We start from the raw sequence: 15,665 nt of genomic DNA on the forward strand, positions 1-15,665 counted from the left end.
CTGTGAGGTTGGTTGGCTAAGGTCAGAGTTGTGCAGTTTATGTTAATAAACCAGGTTACTGGTTTAGTTGGTTTGGTTCGTCTCAACCACTTGCTTTCTTTTGGCTTCTCTCCCTCCTCCTCCGTGTCACTGTGGCCCATGGTGCTTTCTGGTGGGAGGCCTGTCAGTATAGGGAACTGGGAAGGTGATGACACCAGAGTCCTGGGAGAAGGACATTGAGAAGGGCAGGTCTGGGTTCAAATCTTGCCTCAGCCTCCTATTAACTACATGGCCTTGGGAAAATCACCGTAACCATTCTGGGTCTTGTTATCCTGCCTCAGATGGTACCTCCAGTGCCATATAGGGTGCTTGATGATGCTGAAATGAGGCAAAGCACTAACAATGCATGCTAATTATTATCATAAGGGAAGTAGAATGGTTAAATGAGGAGACAGACCTTGGGTTCCAGACTGACTACCAGTGTTTGGGGATTTACTGGTCCCTGGCCTGAGGCAGTCACTGAACAAAAGGACTAGGGGAGGGATCTGGGTGTGAGCTATCTATTATGGTTCATTTATGGCAAGAAGGACAGAAGTTGAAGGTGATGTCAGCTTTCTCCTTAGATGCATTCAGGCAAATTGTACAGGGACTTTTATTTTTGTGGTCAAGGGCTAGGAAGTTGAAGAGGGAACTGGAGCAGGTGGCTATGTGTCTCTCAGGTCCTTGGTGGCCTTCAACACCTGCTGGCTTCTGAGTTGTCTGTGTCTGTCCAGGGTGATTATGAGAAACTGAGATCCCTGTGTGCAGCTGACTCTAAGCAGGTCCTCACTCAGTCCCACTCCTTAGGCCTTTAAGACAGAGTATAGGGTCTCTTCCTGGGGGCCCTCTTGGGGAGGTGGGTGGGGAGGCGCTGCTGGTGAGGTCAAGCTGGAGAGGGCGAGGGAGGCATAGAAGATGTCGTCATCCTGGGGGAGAATGGAAAGGGGAGGGGGTTAGGCAGCAGAGGGGGAGCTGTCCCATCTCAGAGCCGCAATCCCACAGCTGATGCCCTGCCGAAACCACAGCCCCTCTGTTCTTCAACCCCACCTTCTCCAAACTTCCCTTTAATTCTTTCAGGACCTAATCTGAGCTGCTTACCTTGGTGTCCAGCTTGGGGCCTGTATGTTGTCCTAGAAAAAATCAAGATGTGCCAGGGTTAGGTGGCCTGGCAACAAGGGTAGAGAAGTGGGCAGGGGGCTCCAGTAGTGAGGTCATCTTTAGGTCAGGAACAGGGTCTGGGGGAGGGTGGGTGAGGCGGGGGAAAGAGGAGGATGCTGAGGGCACGTGTGTGGGGAGGGGGTGTGTGGGGAGGAAGGAAGGCCCAGGTGGAGAGCGGGGATGATGGCGGCAGGACCTACCTTTATTCCCAATGTTCTCGTATTTCTCCTCCGGGTTTTGGAAGGATCCCCTGTGTGGGAACAGGAGGGGGGCGATGTGTCAGAGGCTGGGCAGAAAAGAGTTACCACCTGCATCGGGCTGGTTCTCTTGGTGGGGGCTCTGTGACCTGCCTGGACGCACTCGGAAGATGAAGGCAGAGGTTTGAGGCTCTCAGAAGGAGGCCGCCTGGACGGGGTTGAGGGGTCATTTGCGGTGTAGCCCTGTCCCTGAGTGCTGACTGAGGTGGATTGTTCTGGAGAAGCGGCTTTACTGCAGGGGCACAGGGAGGAGAAGCAGGAGGGGGAGCTCCTGTCCTCTCTGCCGCAGCGCCTCAGTTAAAACTGGAGCATGAGAACCAGGAAGCTAATCTCAGGTCCCCTGGGCGGTGCTCAGGCCTTGGTCCCTAGAAGAGATGCCATCGCCATGGGGAGGGGTCCGAGGAGGGCAGCTGTCAAGAGTCAGGAGGGAGAGAAAGGAGGGAGGGGCTGCGAGAAGGAAAAGCCTGGAAGTGGAAGGAAAGATGGAGAAAGGAAAGAGGTGGGCCATGAGGAGGGTAAGAGCTCAGGAAAGGAAGAGGAGCTGGGGCCTGAGGAGAGGGAGCCAGGCTGGGAGCCGGGAGGGAAGTTGCTCTGAGAAAAGGCAGAGGGCGGAGCAGCTGGAGGTCGCGCGTCACAGGGGAAGAGGACAGATTGGATGAGGAGCAAGAAAGAGGACAGAACGTGGAGGTGGTAGGTGTGTTCAGGAAGGATGAGGTGGAGAGAAACCAGGATGAACAGAGGAAAAGGCTGAGAACTGGGGATGAAGGAGGAAAGGGGGAGCCAGAGAAAGACAAAGGGAGATGTTCCGGGAAAGAATCAGAGAAAGTGCTGGTCCACTGTTCTCGATTTTTCAAAGAGCTGGAGCCTCCGGAAGTGAAGAGCCTGGCCTGTTAGGGGACTTGGGAGGGTGTGGATGGAGAGTCCAGGCGGGGAGGGGCTGTGAAAGGCTCCCTAGTGCTGTTCTCAGAAGGAAACTTCCTGCTTCACAAAACAGCACCCCCCCTCCCCCCTTGGAGGAGAAGCGCTCACCTGGCTGGGGTTCTGGCTTTAGTCTGCAGACCTGTAGGGGGACCAACAGTGTGTCAATGTGTCATCCATGGAGGCCTGTCTCTTGCCTGCCTTCTCTGCCCCGTCCCACCCTGAGCTCATCCTTGGAGAGACCAGAGCAGCGAAGCAGCTCGGCTGAAACCCGCCTGGGAAGGGCCTGGGACCTGAGCCTGCACCCAGCAGGCACCCTGAGGCTGCCCACACCTGTCCTGCCTTGTCCTCAACACCCATCAGGAGAGCAGCTCTTCCCTGCACCCTGCGCCCCTCACCTTCTGAACACATTGGACTTGCCCACTTCCCCCAGCTCCAGTGACCTCTGCTCCACTCAGCCACACCCTGGGCCTTTTTTTTTTTTAATCACTCGAGCTGAGACCTCTGACCTAGTAAATGCTAGTATCATTTTTATGCTACTACTGTCTTTCCTTCCAGCTCTCTTTTGTCATCATCCCTCTGTACCTGTGCTTAACCTCACTGAACTCTTGTCTCTTGATGACCCACTTTCTTTCAGGTTATCCAGGCTCCCTGCTGAGCCCTCTACTCTCCATCTCTGCCCTCTCACTGGCTCCTTGACCTCCTTCCCCTGTCCTTCTGCCACACTTGCTGACACATCTTCAATCCTGGATGTGTCCTAAGGCAGGGAATGCTGTTTGCTTATCTCAATATCCATTTGCTGCTTCTTGTTCAGTTACAGAACCTTGATTTTATTTGGAGTGGCAGTATGCCCCCCTACAGGTAGATGTGGGACCTATGACTAAATATAGCCAGTGAGATATAAGGGGAAGTTGTAGGTAGGACTTTCAGGAAGGCTCTTTAAAAGGAGGACAGACAGCTGGGTCATAGTCTTTTTGTCCTTTCCTCCTACATCCTGTTTCCTGTTTAGATTCACAAATAATGGCTGGAGTCCTAGCAGCCATCTTGCACCATAAAGCAGCCTTCAGGATAGAAGTCAGTATCCAGCACAGTGAGCAGAAAGGTGGGAGCCTGAGAGCCTAAGGACGGTGTCCTCTGCTTTCTGGCTCCAGATCCTTTTAGATGAGGAAAAAAATAACCCTCTGTGTTACTTAACCCACTGTTACTTCTGTTCTCTGATGCTAGCAGCTAAACACAACTTTTTTTTTTTTGGCCGTGGCATGGCTTGCGGGATCTTAGTTCCCCAACCAGGGATCGAACCCAGGCCCTCGGCAGTGAAAGTACAGGGTCCAACCACTGGACCGCCAGGGAATTCCCTGAACACAACTTTTAATCAGTAATTCCTAAAGGTTTCTAAACCTGCATGGTTGAATACTGCTGAAAAAAAACATAGTCATGTGCAATGATGCTTGTACAGATTTATGGCTTCTCATCTGAGTTGATCCTCAAATACCATCTTGCATTTCCTCAGTGACTATGTCACATTTTCTCTACATCTTGAACCTTCATCCTCACTCTCAGGACACAACCACTGTGGTTTTTGCTCTGCAGAGCTAAAATAACAATTTTAGAGTGACCCCAGCCTGGCCCACCTTTGGCCCTTCCACTGCAGACTCTGTATGTGCAAGGCCAAGCTGAGGTTGCCGCTTTGCTTGATCACATTGCCGCTGAGATCAGAGGCTCTGGGGTGTGATTTCCAAGGTCTTCTTTTCTCATCTCCTGCCTCCTCCACAGCTGTGAGCTACTTAGAGTTGCCAGCATGGTTTCCTTCCCCTGGAAGGACAGTGACCTCTACAGCACCCTCACCACCTGCCTAATTCTTTTTCATTCTTTGAGACTTTTTGCAGGTGTCATTTCCTCTGGGAAGTCCTCCTTGATTACCCCTCCTTCCTCCCAACCTACCATAGCTCTTTGCAAATGAGGCCATTAGCCCTTGAGGCAACTGTCTTCCCCATATCCTCCTATCCCCCAGTTCCTTGAAAGCAGGGCCTATGCTTTATTTACTTTTGCATCTCCAATTATAACCCAGACCCTGGAAAATGGGTGTCCAACCAGTGCTTGCTGAGTGGAGCCACCTTCCTGTCCCTTCTGTTCTCTCCTTACATTTCCCAGGGCAGACCCTCCCTACCCTTGCACCAAAAGGTGGGGACAAATGAGAAATGATTAAGTCAAATGAAAAGAACTGGAAACGATCAGATTTGTGGAGAGGGATTGGTCTTGAGCCGTGGTTCCCAAACTTGACACACAAATACCACCTGAGGAGACCATTAAAAATGCAGATTCCCAAGCTCAGATCTCAAGCCCAGCAGGGATCTGCATTTTTAATGGGCACCTATGGTCTTTCTGATGCAGGAGGGTTCTGAGAAACACCCAGCTGGGAATCTTGGGGAGAGATTGGGGGTCCCAGACCACTTACCTTTGCTTCTCTTCCACCTGAGGTACACAATTAGTCCCACAATTGCAGTTATGAGCACAGCGCTGGCCAGTGCCAACCCGACTGTAGCTTCAGTACTCAAGGGCCAAGACCATGAACTCCTTTTGCTCTCTGGGACCCTGAGGCCAGCTGTGGTGGTGACGGTGGTGGTGGGGCCTTGAATTGTTGTCTTGGTGGCTGGGAAGACATGAGAAATACGCAAATTCTTCACTAAAGGGCTGGAGGTATCTGGGTGAAGCTGTCACATCTTGTTCCCTAGTTTGGGGAATGTGGGGGTGTGGGGAGCAAGTCTCTGAAGCTCTCCCACAGGGAGGGGAGTAACAAGGGCAGATGCTGGAAGCTCTGAATCCTCATCACTCTGTTTAAATCCTGACCCTACCACTGATCAGTGCTGTGATCTCAGAACCTCATTTCATCACCTACAAATAGGGACAACTAAGTCACAGGATCAAAAAAAAATTACTGTGGTAAAATACATGTAACACAGATTTACCATTTTAACCATATTTAAGTGTATAGTTCAGTGACATCAAGTGCATTCACATTATCGTGCAACCATCACCACCATCCATCTTCCGAAATTTTTCATCTTTCCAAACTGAAACTCTGTCCCCATTAAACACCAACTCCCCATTCCCCCTTTCCCTAACCCCTGGTACTCACCATTCTACTTTCTGACCCTAAGCATTTGACTACTCTAGGTACCTCATAGAAGTGGATTCAAACAGTATTTGTCATTTTACATGATTGTCTTAATAAGTGAGAAAACATCTGTAAAGCACCTAATGTATATTGGAAATATATTATTACGGTTAAATTAATATGTATTGAACTTTAGTTCCTACACACAAGGATATACAATGGAGAAAAGACAGTCTCTTCAATAAGTGGTGCTGGGAAAACTGGACAGCTGCATGTAAAAGAATGAAATTAGAACACTCCCTAACACCATACACAAAAATAAACTCAAAATGGATTAAAGACCTAAATGTAAGGCCAGACACTATAAAATTCTTAGAGGAAAACATAGGCAGAACACTCCATGACATAAATCACAGCAAGATCCTTTTTGACTCACCTCCTAGAGAAATGGAAATAAAAACAAAAATAAACAAATGGGACCTAATTAAACTTAAAAGCTTTTGCACAGCAAAGGAAACCACAAACGAGACGAAAAGACAACCCTCAGAATGGGAGAAAATATTTGCAAATGAAGCAACTGACGAAGGATTAATCTCCAAAATATACAAGCAGCTCATGCAGCTCAATATCAAAAAAACAACCCAATCCAAAAATGGGCAGAAGACCTAAATAGACATTTCTCCAAAGAAGATATATAGATTGTCAACAAACACATGAAAGGATGCTCAACATCACTAATTGTTAGAGAAATGCACATCAAAACTACAATGAGGTATCTCCTCACACCAGTCAGAATGGCCATCATCAAAAAATCTACAAACAATAAATGCTGGAGGGGGTGTGGAGAAAAGGGAACCCTCTTGCACTGTTGGTGGGAATGTAAATTGATACTGCCACTATGGAGAACAGTATGGAGGTTCCTCTAAAAACTAAAAATAGAACTCCCATATGTCCCAGCAATCCCACTACTGGACATATACCCTGAGAAAACCATAATTCAAAAAGAGTCATGTACCACAATGTTCATTGCAGCTCTATTTACAATAGCCAGGACATGGAAGCAACCTAAACGTCCATCAACAGATGAATGGATAAAGAAGATGTGGCACATATATACAATGGAATATTACTCAGCCATAAAAAGAAATGAAACTGAGTTATTTGTAGTGAGGTGGATGGACCTAGAGACTGTCATATAGAGTGAAGTAAGTCAGAGAAAAACAAATACCATATGCTAACACATATATATGGAATCTAAAAAAAAAAAAAAGATTCTGAAGAACCTAGGGGCAGGACAGGAATAAAGACGCAGACATAGAGAATGGACTGGAGGACATGGGGAGGGGGAAGGGTAAGCTGGGACTAAGAGAGTGGCATGGACATATATACACTACCAAATGTAAAACAGATAGCTAGTGGGAAGCAACAGCATAGCACAGGGAGATCAGCTCGGTGCTTTGTGTCCACCTAGAAGGGTGAGATAGGGAGGGTGGGAGGGAGACACGAGAGGGAGGAGATACGGGGATGTATGTAAATGTATAGCTGATTCACTTTGTTATACAGCAGAAACTAACACCGTTGTAAAGCAATTATACTCCAATAAAGATGTTTAAAAAATAAATAAAAGAAATAAAAAGATAGGTGTAGATGTATATGTGTTGAAGTGGAAAGATACTTGAGGTCCATGAAGTAAACATAGCAAGCTGAAGAGCAGAAAAGTATGCAGTTTGATTCTATTGTGTTCCATCTCTATATATCTGTAACTATATCTACACCTGTAGAGAGAACATTTCTGCAGAAAGAGGTAATGGCTGAGACATGAAGTGGAGAGAGGAACTTGTTTTTCATTTGATTCCCTCTGTGTGTTTGACCATTTTTTAAACTATTCACAAGTATGTATTTCCAGTACTTTTATTATTTTTAAAACGTAATATTTATTTTATATAAGTTGTATAGGCACATAATTTAAAGAATCAACAAATTCCCTACAGGTTTTAAAAACAGCACCCCCTGCATAAGCCTTCTCACTCCTTTCCCACTCCCCAGATGGAACTACTTTCAGCAACTTTAGCTATTTTTTGGCATTAACCTCATATTTCTAAGTCACTGGCTTTTACAGGTATTGTTCGATCTTGTTGTTTTAGGTAGTATCTAGTCCTTCCTACTATTGAAATCCAGGATTTAGATCTCTTACACCCCCTTTTCTTCAACTTACTCAACATCTCGGCGTTTGATATTCTCCCTTTCATGAAACATGTTCTTCACGTGGCATCTGGGACACCATCTCTCTTTGTTCTTCTCCTGCCTCACTAGCAGTTCCGTCTCAGTTTTCTTTGTTGATTCCTCCTTGTCTTCCCACCTGTAACCATCAGGGTTCAGTGCTGGGACCTCCTCTCTCTACACTCACTTCCCAGATAATCTCATCCTGCCCTATGGCATTAACCACCAGCCATACGCAGAAAACTCCTGAACTTACACATCCAGCCATCTCTCCCCCTGCACTTGGAGTCATATATATCTCACTGCCTCCTCACACCTCTTGTTTGTCTGGTAACATCTCAAATTTAAGATGTTCAAAATAGAGCTCTTCATTTCTTCTCAAACCTGTTCTTCCCTCAGCTCCCCCTCTCAGTAAATGGAACGCCATCCTTCAAGATGCTCAGGCCAAAGGCCATAGAGTCATCCTTACTTCTTTCTTTCTCTTCTCCCATCATCTGCAAATCCTGTCTGCTCTGTCTTCAGAATATAACCAGCATCTGGCAACTTCTCACCCGCCCTGGCTGTCACCCTAATCAAGCCTCACCATCTCTCACCTTTTCCCGCTTTGACCTTGGTCATCTGTGCAGTCTTATTCTCCACACAACAGCCGGAGGGACACTTCTACATTGTAAATCCAATCACGGTGCTCCTTTGCAGGAAACCCTCACCTGCTCCCATCACTCTTGGAGTCAAAGCTCTCTCCTTGGGCTTCCCTGGTGGCGCAGTGGTTGAGAATCTGCCTGCCAATGCAGGGGACACGGGTTCGAGCCCTGGTCTGGGAGGATCCCACATGCCGCGGAGCAGCTGGGCCCGTGAGCCACAATTACTGAGCCTGCGCGTCTGGAGCCTGTGCTCCGCAACAAGAGAGGCCGTGATAGTGAGAGGCCCGCGCACCGCGATGAAGAGTGGCCCCCGCTTGCCGCAACTAGAGAAAGCCCTCGCGCGGAAACGAAGACCCAACACAGCCAAAAATAAATAAATAAGTAAATATTAAAAAAAAAAAAAAAGCTCTCTCCTTGGCTTTCAAAGCCACACGAGACCTGCCTGTTCTGCCCTCACCTCCTGCCACCCTCAACCTCTTCCTCTGCTGCAGACACGCTTGTCCCACCTCACGGCCTTTGCCCTTGTTGCTCCCTCTTGACTGGAACCTTCTTCTCCAGACCTCTCCCTCACTTCCTGCACATCTGTGCTTAGGCTGGATTTTTTTGCTCATTTCTCCAGATCCCTCCCCAGCTCTTCTCCACCCTGCCTGGTGCCTTTGGAGGCTGGTCTTAGTGGACTCCAGCCGTGGGCTCAGGGGGAGAGGGGAGTGAGTCAGGGCATAGCCCTTGGGTCCCTCCCTAATGGGCATTGTATTAGTCAGTGTTCTCCAGAGAAACAGGAACCAATAGGATATACAGAGAGAAATAGTTTTAATATGAGGGATTGCCTCTTCAATTATGATGGCTGAGAAGTCCCACACTCTGCCATCTGCAAGGGGGAAGATTCAGAAAGCTGGTGGTGTCGTTCCAGTCCAAACCCAAAAGCCTGAGAACTACGGGGGCAATGGTGTAAGTCCCAGTCTGATTCCAAAAGCCCGAGACCACGAATTCTGATGTCTGGGTGCAGAAGAAGATGGATGCCCCAGCTCAAGTGGAGAGCAAGTTGGTCCTTCCCCTACTTTTTTGTTCTACTCAGGCCCTCAAGGGATTGTCTGGTGCCCACCCACTGCTAATCTCCTCTGGAAACACCCTCACAGACACACGCAGAAATAATGTCTTAGTAGGTATCCAGTCAAGTGGACACAGAACTAACCATCACGGGCATGTGGACTCTCTCTCCCCAGAGGCCACAGCTCCTCTCTGGGTCCCAGTACCTACTTCCTCCCCTGCTTCTTAGGCCTGTGGCTGGTCCCAGGTGTCTCACTGTCCCTGACTGGTTCCCTACCCTGTGCCCCCCTTAAAACTCTCCTCAGTTACCCTGTTTGAGCAGCTGCCTCCTGCCGGGACTCTGGCTAATATCCCCACGGCCTTCCCTGTTCCATCTGAATAAAGCAGTACCCCCAGCCCCTCTATCCACAGATTCTGCTCCATTTTCCTGCTTTTCTCTTCTCACCACCACCTGACACACAGAATTAATTTGTTTGCTTTTTTTGTTGTATTCTCAAGCGTAAGTTCCATTGTTAAGGACATTTTCATTTTGTTTTGTCTTAACTGCTTTATCCCAGTGCCCAGATTAGGACCTGACATATAATAGGCACTCAGTCAGTACTTGTTATTTCATTTGTTAAATGAATAAATGAAATAATTTTCCCTTGGAATTTCACAACATTCAACCACTGTCTTCCAGCTTCCTCTATTGCTATTGAGAGAGTCAAGCCACTCTGATTCCTGAATCTCTTTATGTGGCCAGTTTATTTCCTCCTTGGAAATGTATTGGATCTTCCTTTATCCCTGGTGTTTTGAAATTTCATGTTGCAGTGCCCCAGGGTTGGTCTCTTTATTTTTATCCATTTTGCTGGGTTCTTTCATTCTGGAAAATTTCTAGAGTAATTTTGTTGATAATTTCTTCCCCATGGGCTTCTTTTTTCTCTGTTTTTAAAACTCCTATTATTCAGGGGTTGGAACTCTTGGACCAATTCTCAATTTTTCTTATCCTTCCTTATAATTCCTATATTATATTTCTATGGCTGCTATGACAAAGTGCCACAAACTAGGTGACTCTAAACAACAGAAGTTTACTCTCGCAGATCTGGAGGCCAGAAGTCAGGAATCAAGGTGTCAGCCACGCTGCACTCACTCAGGAGGCCCTGAAGGGGAATCTGTTCCTTGCTTCTTCCAGCTTCTGGTGGCTGCTTCATTACAGTCTCTGCCTCTGTGGTCACACTGCCTTCTCTTCCATCTGTGTCAAATCTCCCACTGCCCCTCTCTTATAAGGACACTTTTATTAGTATTTAGAGCCCACTCAGATAATCCCAGATAATCTCATCTCAAATTCCTCAACTGAATCACATCTCCAACAGTATAAGGCATTATTCACATTATTCAGTATAAAGTTCTGGGGATTAGGATGTGGACATGACCTTTGGGGGGCTGCTGTTCAACCCACTACAATATCCAAATCTTTGAATTTTTTTCTACCTTCTGAGATATTTCCACACACTTCGTCTTTCAATCATTTATTGAGTTTTCCATCTTTGCTAGTATACCTCTAATTTCCGAGACTTCTTTTTTTGTTTCAGAAGCTCCTTTGTAAAGCACCCTTTTGTGTTATATACATGAAATTCCTTAACTTTCTGAGGATGATAGTTATTTGAAAATTTTAATCTCCTTTCATTATTTTGGATTCTTCCAGATGCCCTTTCCCCCCCCGATTGTTCTGTTCTCTGCATTTCATGGGAAAAGCATTCTTTAAATGTTTAGTTCAATCATTTTTAAAACAGCATGTCTAGCCTCAAGCAACCTGGGCACAGCTGAGGTGAGGGTACAATCCTTAGTGCAGGGGATTTGGTGCAAGGCCGAGACCCCAATCACCTTACCCCCTTGGCTCCCAGCATGCAGGAAGCTGTGTGTGTTATAGCAGAAAAGGCATGTCAGTTAGTGGGCTGTAGAGTGATCTGTTAGATTTCTAGATCTTTTCAGGCCCATCAGATAGATATCCCAGAGAAGAGTGTCCTAATATTCTGCCCTTGGTGGGTGGGTTGTGGGTACCAGCCTGGCTACCTGCATCCTGGGAGGGTCCCACAGGGGTCAAGTTGTTTAAGGTCTCATCAGTTCACCAAATCTCCAGATTTAAGAACTAAATCCTTGTCGCCAGTTAGGCCCCAGGGTACACCCCCCAGACTCCTTGTGGATTATCGTAGAAAGCAAATATCCACTCTTTGGCTGGGGTGGTGGGTGGGGGTATGGAGGCTTCTTAAATACATTTCAACTAGTCCTCTAGTTTTCAGACCCCCTTCCACCCCCAGTTTCACGAGTACTAGGAGCTGCCATTCCGGACCCTTTAAAGGGTTTTGCAGTGTAAATCGCCTTCCTTCTGGGTGTCCCTGCTGGTGGCTTAGGGTTTAACTCCTCTGGTCTCCTGAGCCAGTTACATTAGTCTATCTGTTTCCAGCGTCCCAAATTTTGTTTTTGTTCACCTGGATTGCAAATACTTTGTCCTTGTGGGTTTTTGTCTTAAAAAATTCCCTTTGCTGTCATTTTAGTAGATTTTGGGAGGGAGTGGAGGTAAACATGTGCATATAACCCAGCATCTTGGCCAGAATTTATGCATTACTTTTAAAATGAAAATTATAACAAGTATACATTTTTTCAAATGTTGCACATTAATAATAAAAGTAGAGAATAGGAAAAAGTCTTGTGAGGCATTTACATGATCTTTGGAAGAACATTACAAAGGTTTACTGAGGGATATAAAATAGGACCTGTTCCTCAGTGAGAAGATTGCACATCATACTGATTTCAGTTTCTGTCAATTGCTTTATAGGTTTAATGCAATTCTTATTTAAAAAATCAACATAAGCGTTTTTCTAGGTACTTGGCAAACTTATTCTAACATTTATGTGGAAGAATAGGCAGGCAACAATAATAAAGTTTTTGAGGAAGAAATATGTGGTTGTGATGGAAAAAGTCTTAACAGTCATTGAAACATGATAAAGTTGTAATAACTAAAACAGTGTCGTACTAATATAAGAAAACACAGACTAGTGAAACAGAATAGACAGACCAGAAATGGATGCTATTCTACAAAAGAACTTAAAAGCTAGGCCTATGAATCAATGGAAAAAAGAAAAAATATTCAATAAATGAAGTAAGGACAACTGATTTGTTTCTTGGTATAAAGATCAACTTAGTTCTTTATCTCACACCATATACCAAAATAAATTCTCACTATGTTGAAGAATTTTATTATGAGAAGTAATCAAATCTTACAAAAATTAGGAAAAAATATTTTCACCCCTAGTGGGATGTGGGGTTTTCGGCTTAGAAATAAAAGAGAAAAACTACAAATGAGATTAGATAATTAGATTTGGCTAGAAAAGTAAACCGTTTGTAAAAAAAAATTAATAAGCCAATCTCAAACTTATGAGTTATGTTTGCTACAGATATTCCTTTGGTGTGATTTTTTGCATGGTGGTACTTCACTGGGATTAAAAACATTTCTTTTTATTACTTTCTTGTATCTTTTAAAAAGTAATGAGCATGACCATCCAATTAATTGAATTAATTGAAAAAAATTAACTTACTGATGAAAAAACTCAGAGTAAATGTGACTGAAACACAGAAGTGAGAAAAAGAAGGAAGAATTAGGAGAGGAAGAAGAGGGATTTAAGGAGAGACGAGGTCCCTCAAAAAAGGCCATTTAAGGAAATATGGAGGAGGTGCAGGAAATATTAATCCAAGGCTGTCTTGCTTAATTCAGGTTGTCAGTCATTATCTATTTGCTTTAAAATCAGCATAGTGGTCAAGAAGGGGCAATGGTTTTCCCAGGGGGAGACACGGGGAGTGTCCATCCCAGCTGGGAGCAGAAATTCATCACTGATACTGCTTAGAATTGCCAGCACAAGTGATTATAAAAAGCAAACAAATGTAGACGATTTTCAAAAAAATAATCTACAGACAACACACCCCTTTATTGCCTGTGCCTGGGAGAGAACCCCTCACCTCTGCCCTGGAGTCAGATACACTGAGGTTCAAGTTCCAACGCCCCACTGAATGACAGAGGGAGATCCGTTGATGCTACATGTCCATTATTAGGTGAAAAATAGTCAAAACAAGATGATCAGGTCAGTAGCTGAGGCCAAGCGGCTCATGGTTACGAGAAGAGGCTCTGGGGTTAAACTGGGGTCAAACCCCACCTGCACCAGGAGTGACTTCGGGCAGGTGTTTGCTGTGCAAGCCTCGGTCTCCCTTCCTGTAACAGGAGGATGGCAGCAGGGCCAACTATTACCGGGGTCGTGGGAAAGGTTAGCTGGGGTTTAGCTGGGGTGATGCTGCCAAGGTGTCCAGCCGGGACGCAGGGCACAGTCAGCGGGAGCTGCCGTTACCGCTGCTGCTGCCTCGTCATGACCAGGACAGAGGAGCGAGATCAGGGTGGACAACGGGGACAGTGTGACGAGAGCCACACAGGGAGAGATGGGGGGGAGGCAAGGAGGTAAAGAGGATGGAAGCGGGGGAAGAGGAGATGGGAAAGAGATGGGGTGGGGGTGGGAACGTTGAGGGCCGTGTTCTGGGGAGCAGAGCAGCAGAAGGAAGGGGGAGATGGGAAACAGGTGATGGGGACACGGGACGCCTCGGGCCACCATTGGTGGCCACCACACACCTACTGTGTGTGTGGGCTGAGCTCATGGCTGTGGGGAGACAGACATGGGGTAGCTGAGCCTCCACACATGGACACATGACAAAGGGGAGGCGGCCGGATCCCAAAGATGTCAAGTCACTTGGCGGACGTGGGGTGAGGGCAGGGGAGGGTGCAGCCCCAGCTTGGAGCAAGAAAGGAGAATAGCTGGGAGCCCAGAGGGCGGAGACCTGAGGATGAGGGAGGGGGCTGGATCTGGAGGGCAGAGAGGAGGATGGGCAAGGGAGGCAGCCCAGGGCTGGGAAGATTAAGGTGAAAAGGGGTTGATAGAGGCCTGGGGAGGAGTAGAGGGGGCAGGGAGAGGAGTTTGAGAGAAGAGAGGAAGAGGGGGCCTGGGCCAGGCCTGGGAGACAAGACCCCAGTGGCCTCCAAGAGCCTCAGGCAGGACAGCTGGACTCACTGGGGATGACGGTGAGTGTGGTTCCCTCGATGGACTGCCACATCTGCTTGCCTTTTCTCAGTGTGTTCACCTCCACCCGGCAGAAGTACCTAGACTCATCCTCCCACCGCAGTTTCGAGATCTGGAGGGAGCCGCTCTTCCCACCCTTTGTCCAGTTCAGGAGGAGCCGGTCCTTGAAATCCTTGTGGATGAACAGCGGGGTTGTGTTGTAGATGAACTCCCCATGGAAGTGTTTCCATCTCCAGGATATTCTCACGTTGGGAACCTTGGCTGATTCCCAGGAGTAATAGAAGGAGAAGGGGATGTGGATGGAGCCACCCTTGGGGGCTGAGAGTTTCTTTGGTTGGTTCATCCCAAAGTCAGTGTTTGGAATGGGTTCTGCACAGTGACCTAGAGGAGGGAAGGAGAGGGAGAGACTTTGAAGGTGACCCCAGACCGTCAGCCACACTCACCTACAAGGGGATGTGTGACAGGTGGTAGGACTGGCCCTCTGGCCTGGGTGAGCCCCTCTCCAGGCTTGGGGCGGGGAGGAGGGTGAGGGGTTGGGGGGACCCGGCACTGTGGGACCAGCTCTTTGTTTGTTGGGGGTGGGAGGCCTGGCCGGCTACCCCAGGGGACACTTCTACAGACACCCAGCCATAGCCCCTCCCCGGGGGGGGTGGTCCCTGCGGCCCTGGGCAGAGCAGGACAGTCCCGGCCTCTCACCTGCCTGCAGAGATGCCAGGGACAGCAGCAGGGGCAGCAGCAGGGGCAGACCCATGGCCTTGCCCTCCTCCCGGGATGAGAAGACAAGCAGAGCCTTCAAGGCCAGAGGGGAGGCCTGTGGAGGGGCTGCCTGCGGGGAATCTCAGCACCAGGAGAGCGACGACCAGGCTCCTTCAGAGGACTGAGGAGGGTAGGGGCCTTCCCCAAACCCGCCCACCCCTGCCGTGACTGGCACTTCCTTTATCAATCCGGCTTCTTTTCCTATATTGCAAAATGGCCTCTCTGTGGTCAGTGCAAAGGGAACCATGATCTAGGGCTCCCTGCCCCCCTCTGCACACTGAGGGGCTGGTCCTGACCTGGGCCAGCTGGGGCCTCTCCTCTCTCCCTCAGCTCCCTGCCTCTGCCACCCCCTTGGCATCTCCTTAGGAGTCAGTCTCTGTGTCTCTGTGTGTCTCTCTCTCCTTTTCTCTGCTTCTGTGAGTGTCTCTCTTCTCCCAGG

General features: G+C 47.7%; 1 protein-coding gene across 1 annotated transcript; it reads right to left on the reverse strand.

Annotated features, from left to right (window-relative positions):
- Nucleotides 1-607: 607 nt before the first annotated feature.
- Nucleotides 608-15,332, reverse strand: PILRA (paired immunoglobin like type 2 receptor alpha). The gene is made up of 7 exons (XM_061208730.1): nucleotides 15,167-15,332; nucleotides 14,462-14,851; nucleotides 4,807-5,001; nucleotides 2,463-2,493; nucleotides 1,377-1,426; nucleotides 1,117-1,148; nucleotides 608-944 (listed from the first exon to the last, which is right to left on the reverse strand). Exons 1-7 carry the CDS (start codon nucleotides 15,219-15,221, stop codon nucleotides 822-824), a joined length of 876 nt encoding a protein of 291 aa, XP_061064713.1. The 5' UTR covers nucleotides 15,222-15,332; the 3' UTR covers nucleotides 608-821.
- Between the last annotated feature and the right edge of the window lie 333 nt (nucleotides 15,333-15,665).

This window comes from Eubalaena glacialis, chromosome 13, assembly GCF_028564815.1.
Source record: "Eubalaena glacialis isolate mEubGla1 chromosome 13, mEubGla1.1.hap2.+ XY, whole genome shotgun sequence".
NCBI classification, from domain to species: Eukaryota; Metazoa; Chordata; class Mammalia; order Artiodactyla; family Balaenidae; genus Eubalaena; species Eubalaena glacialis.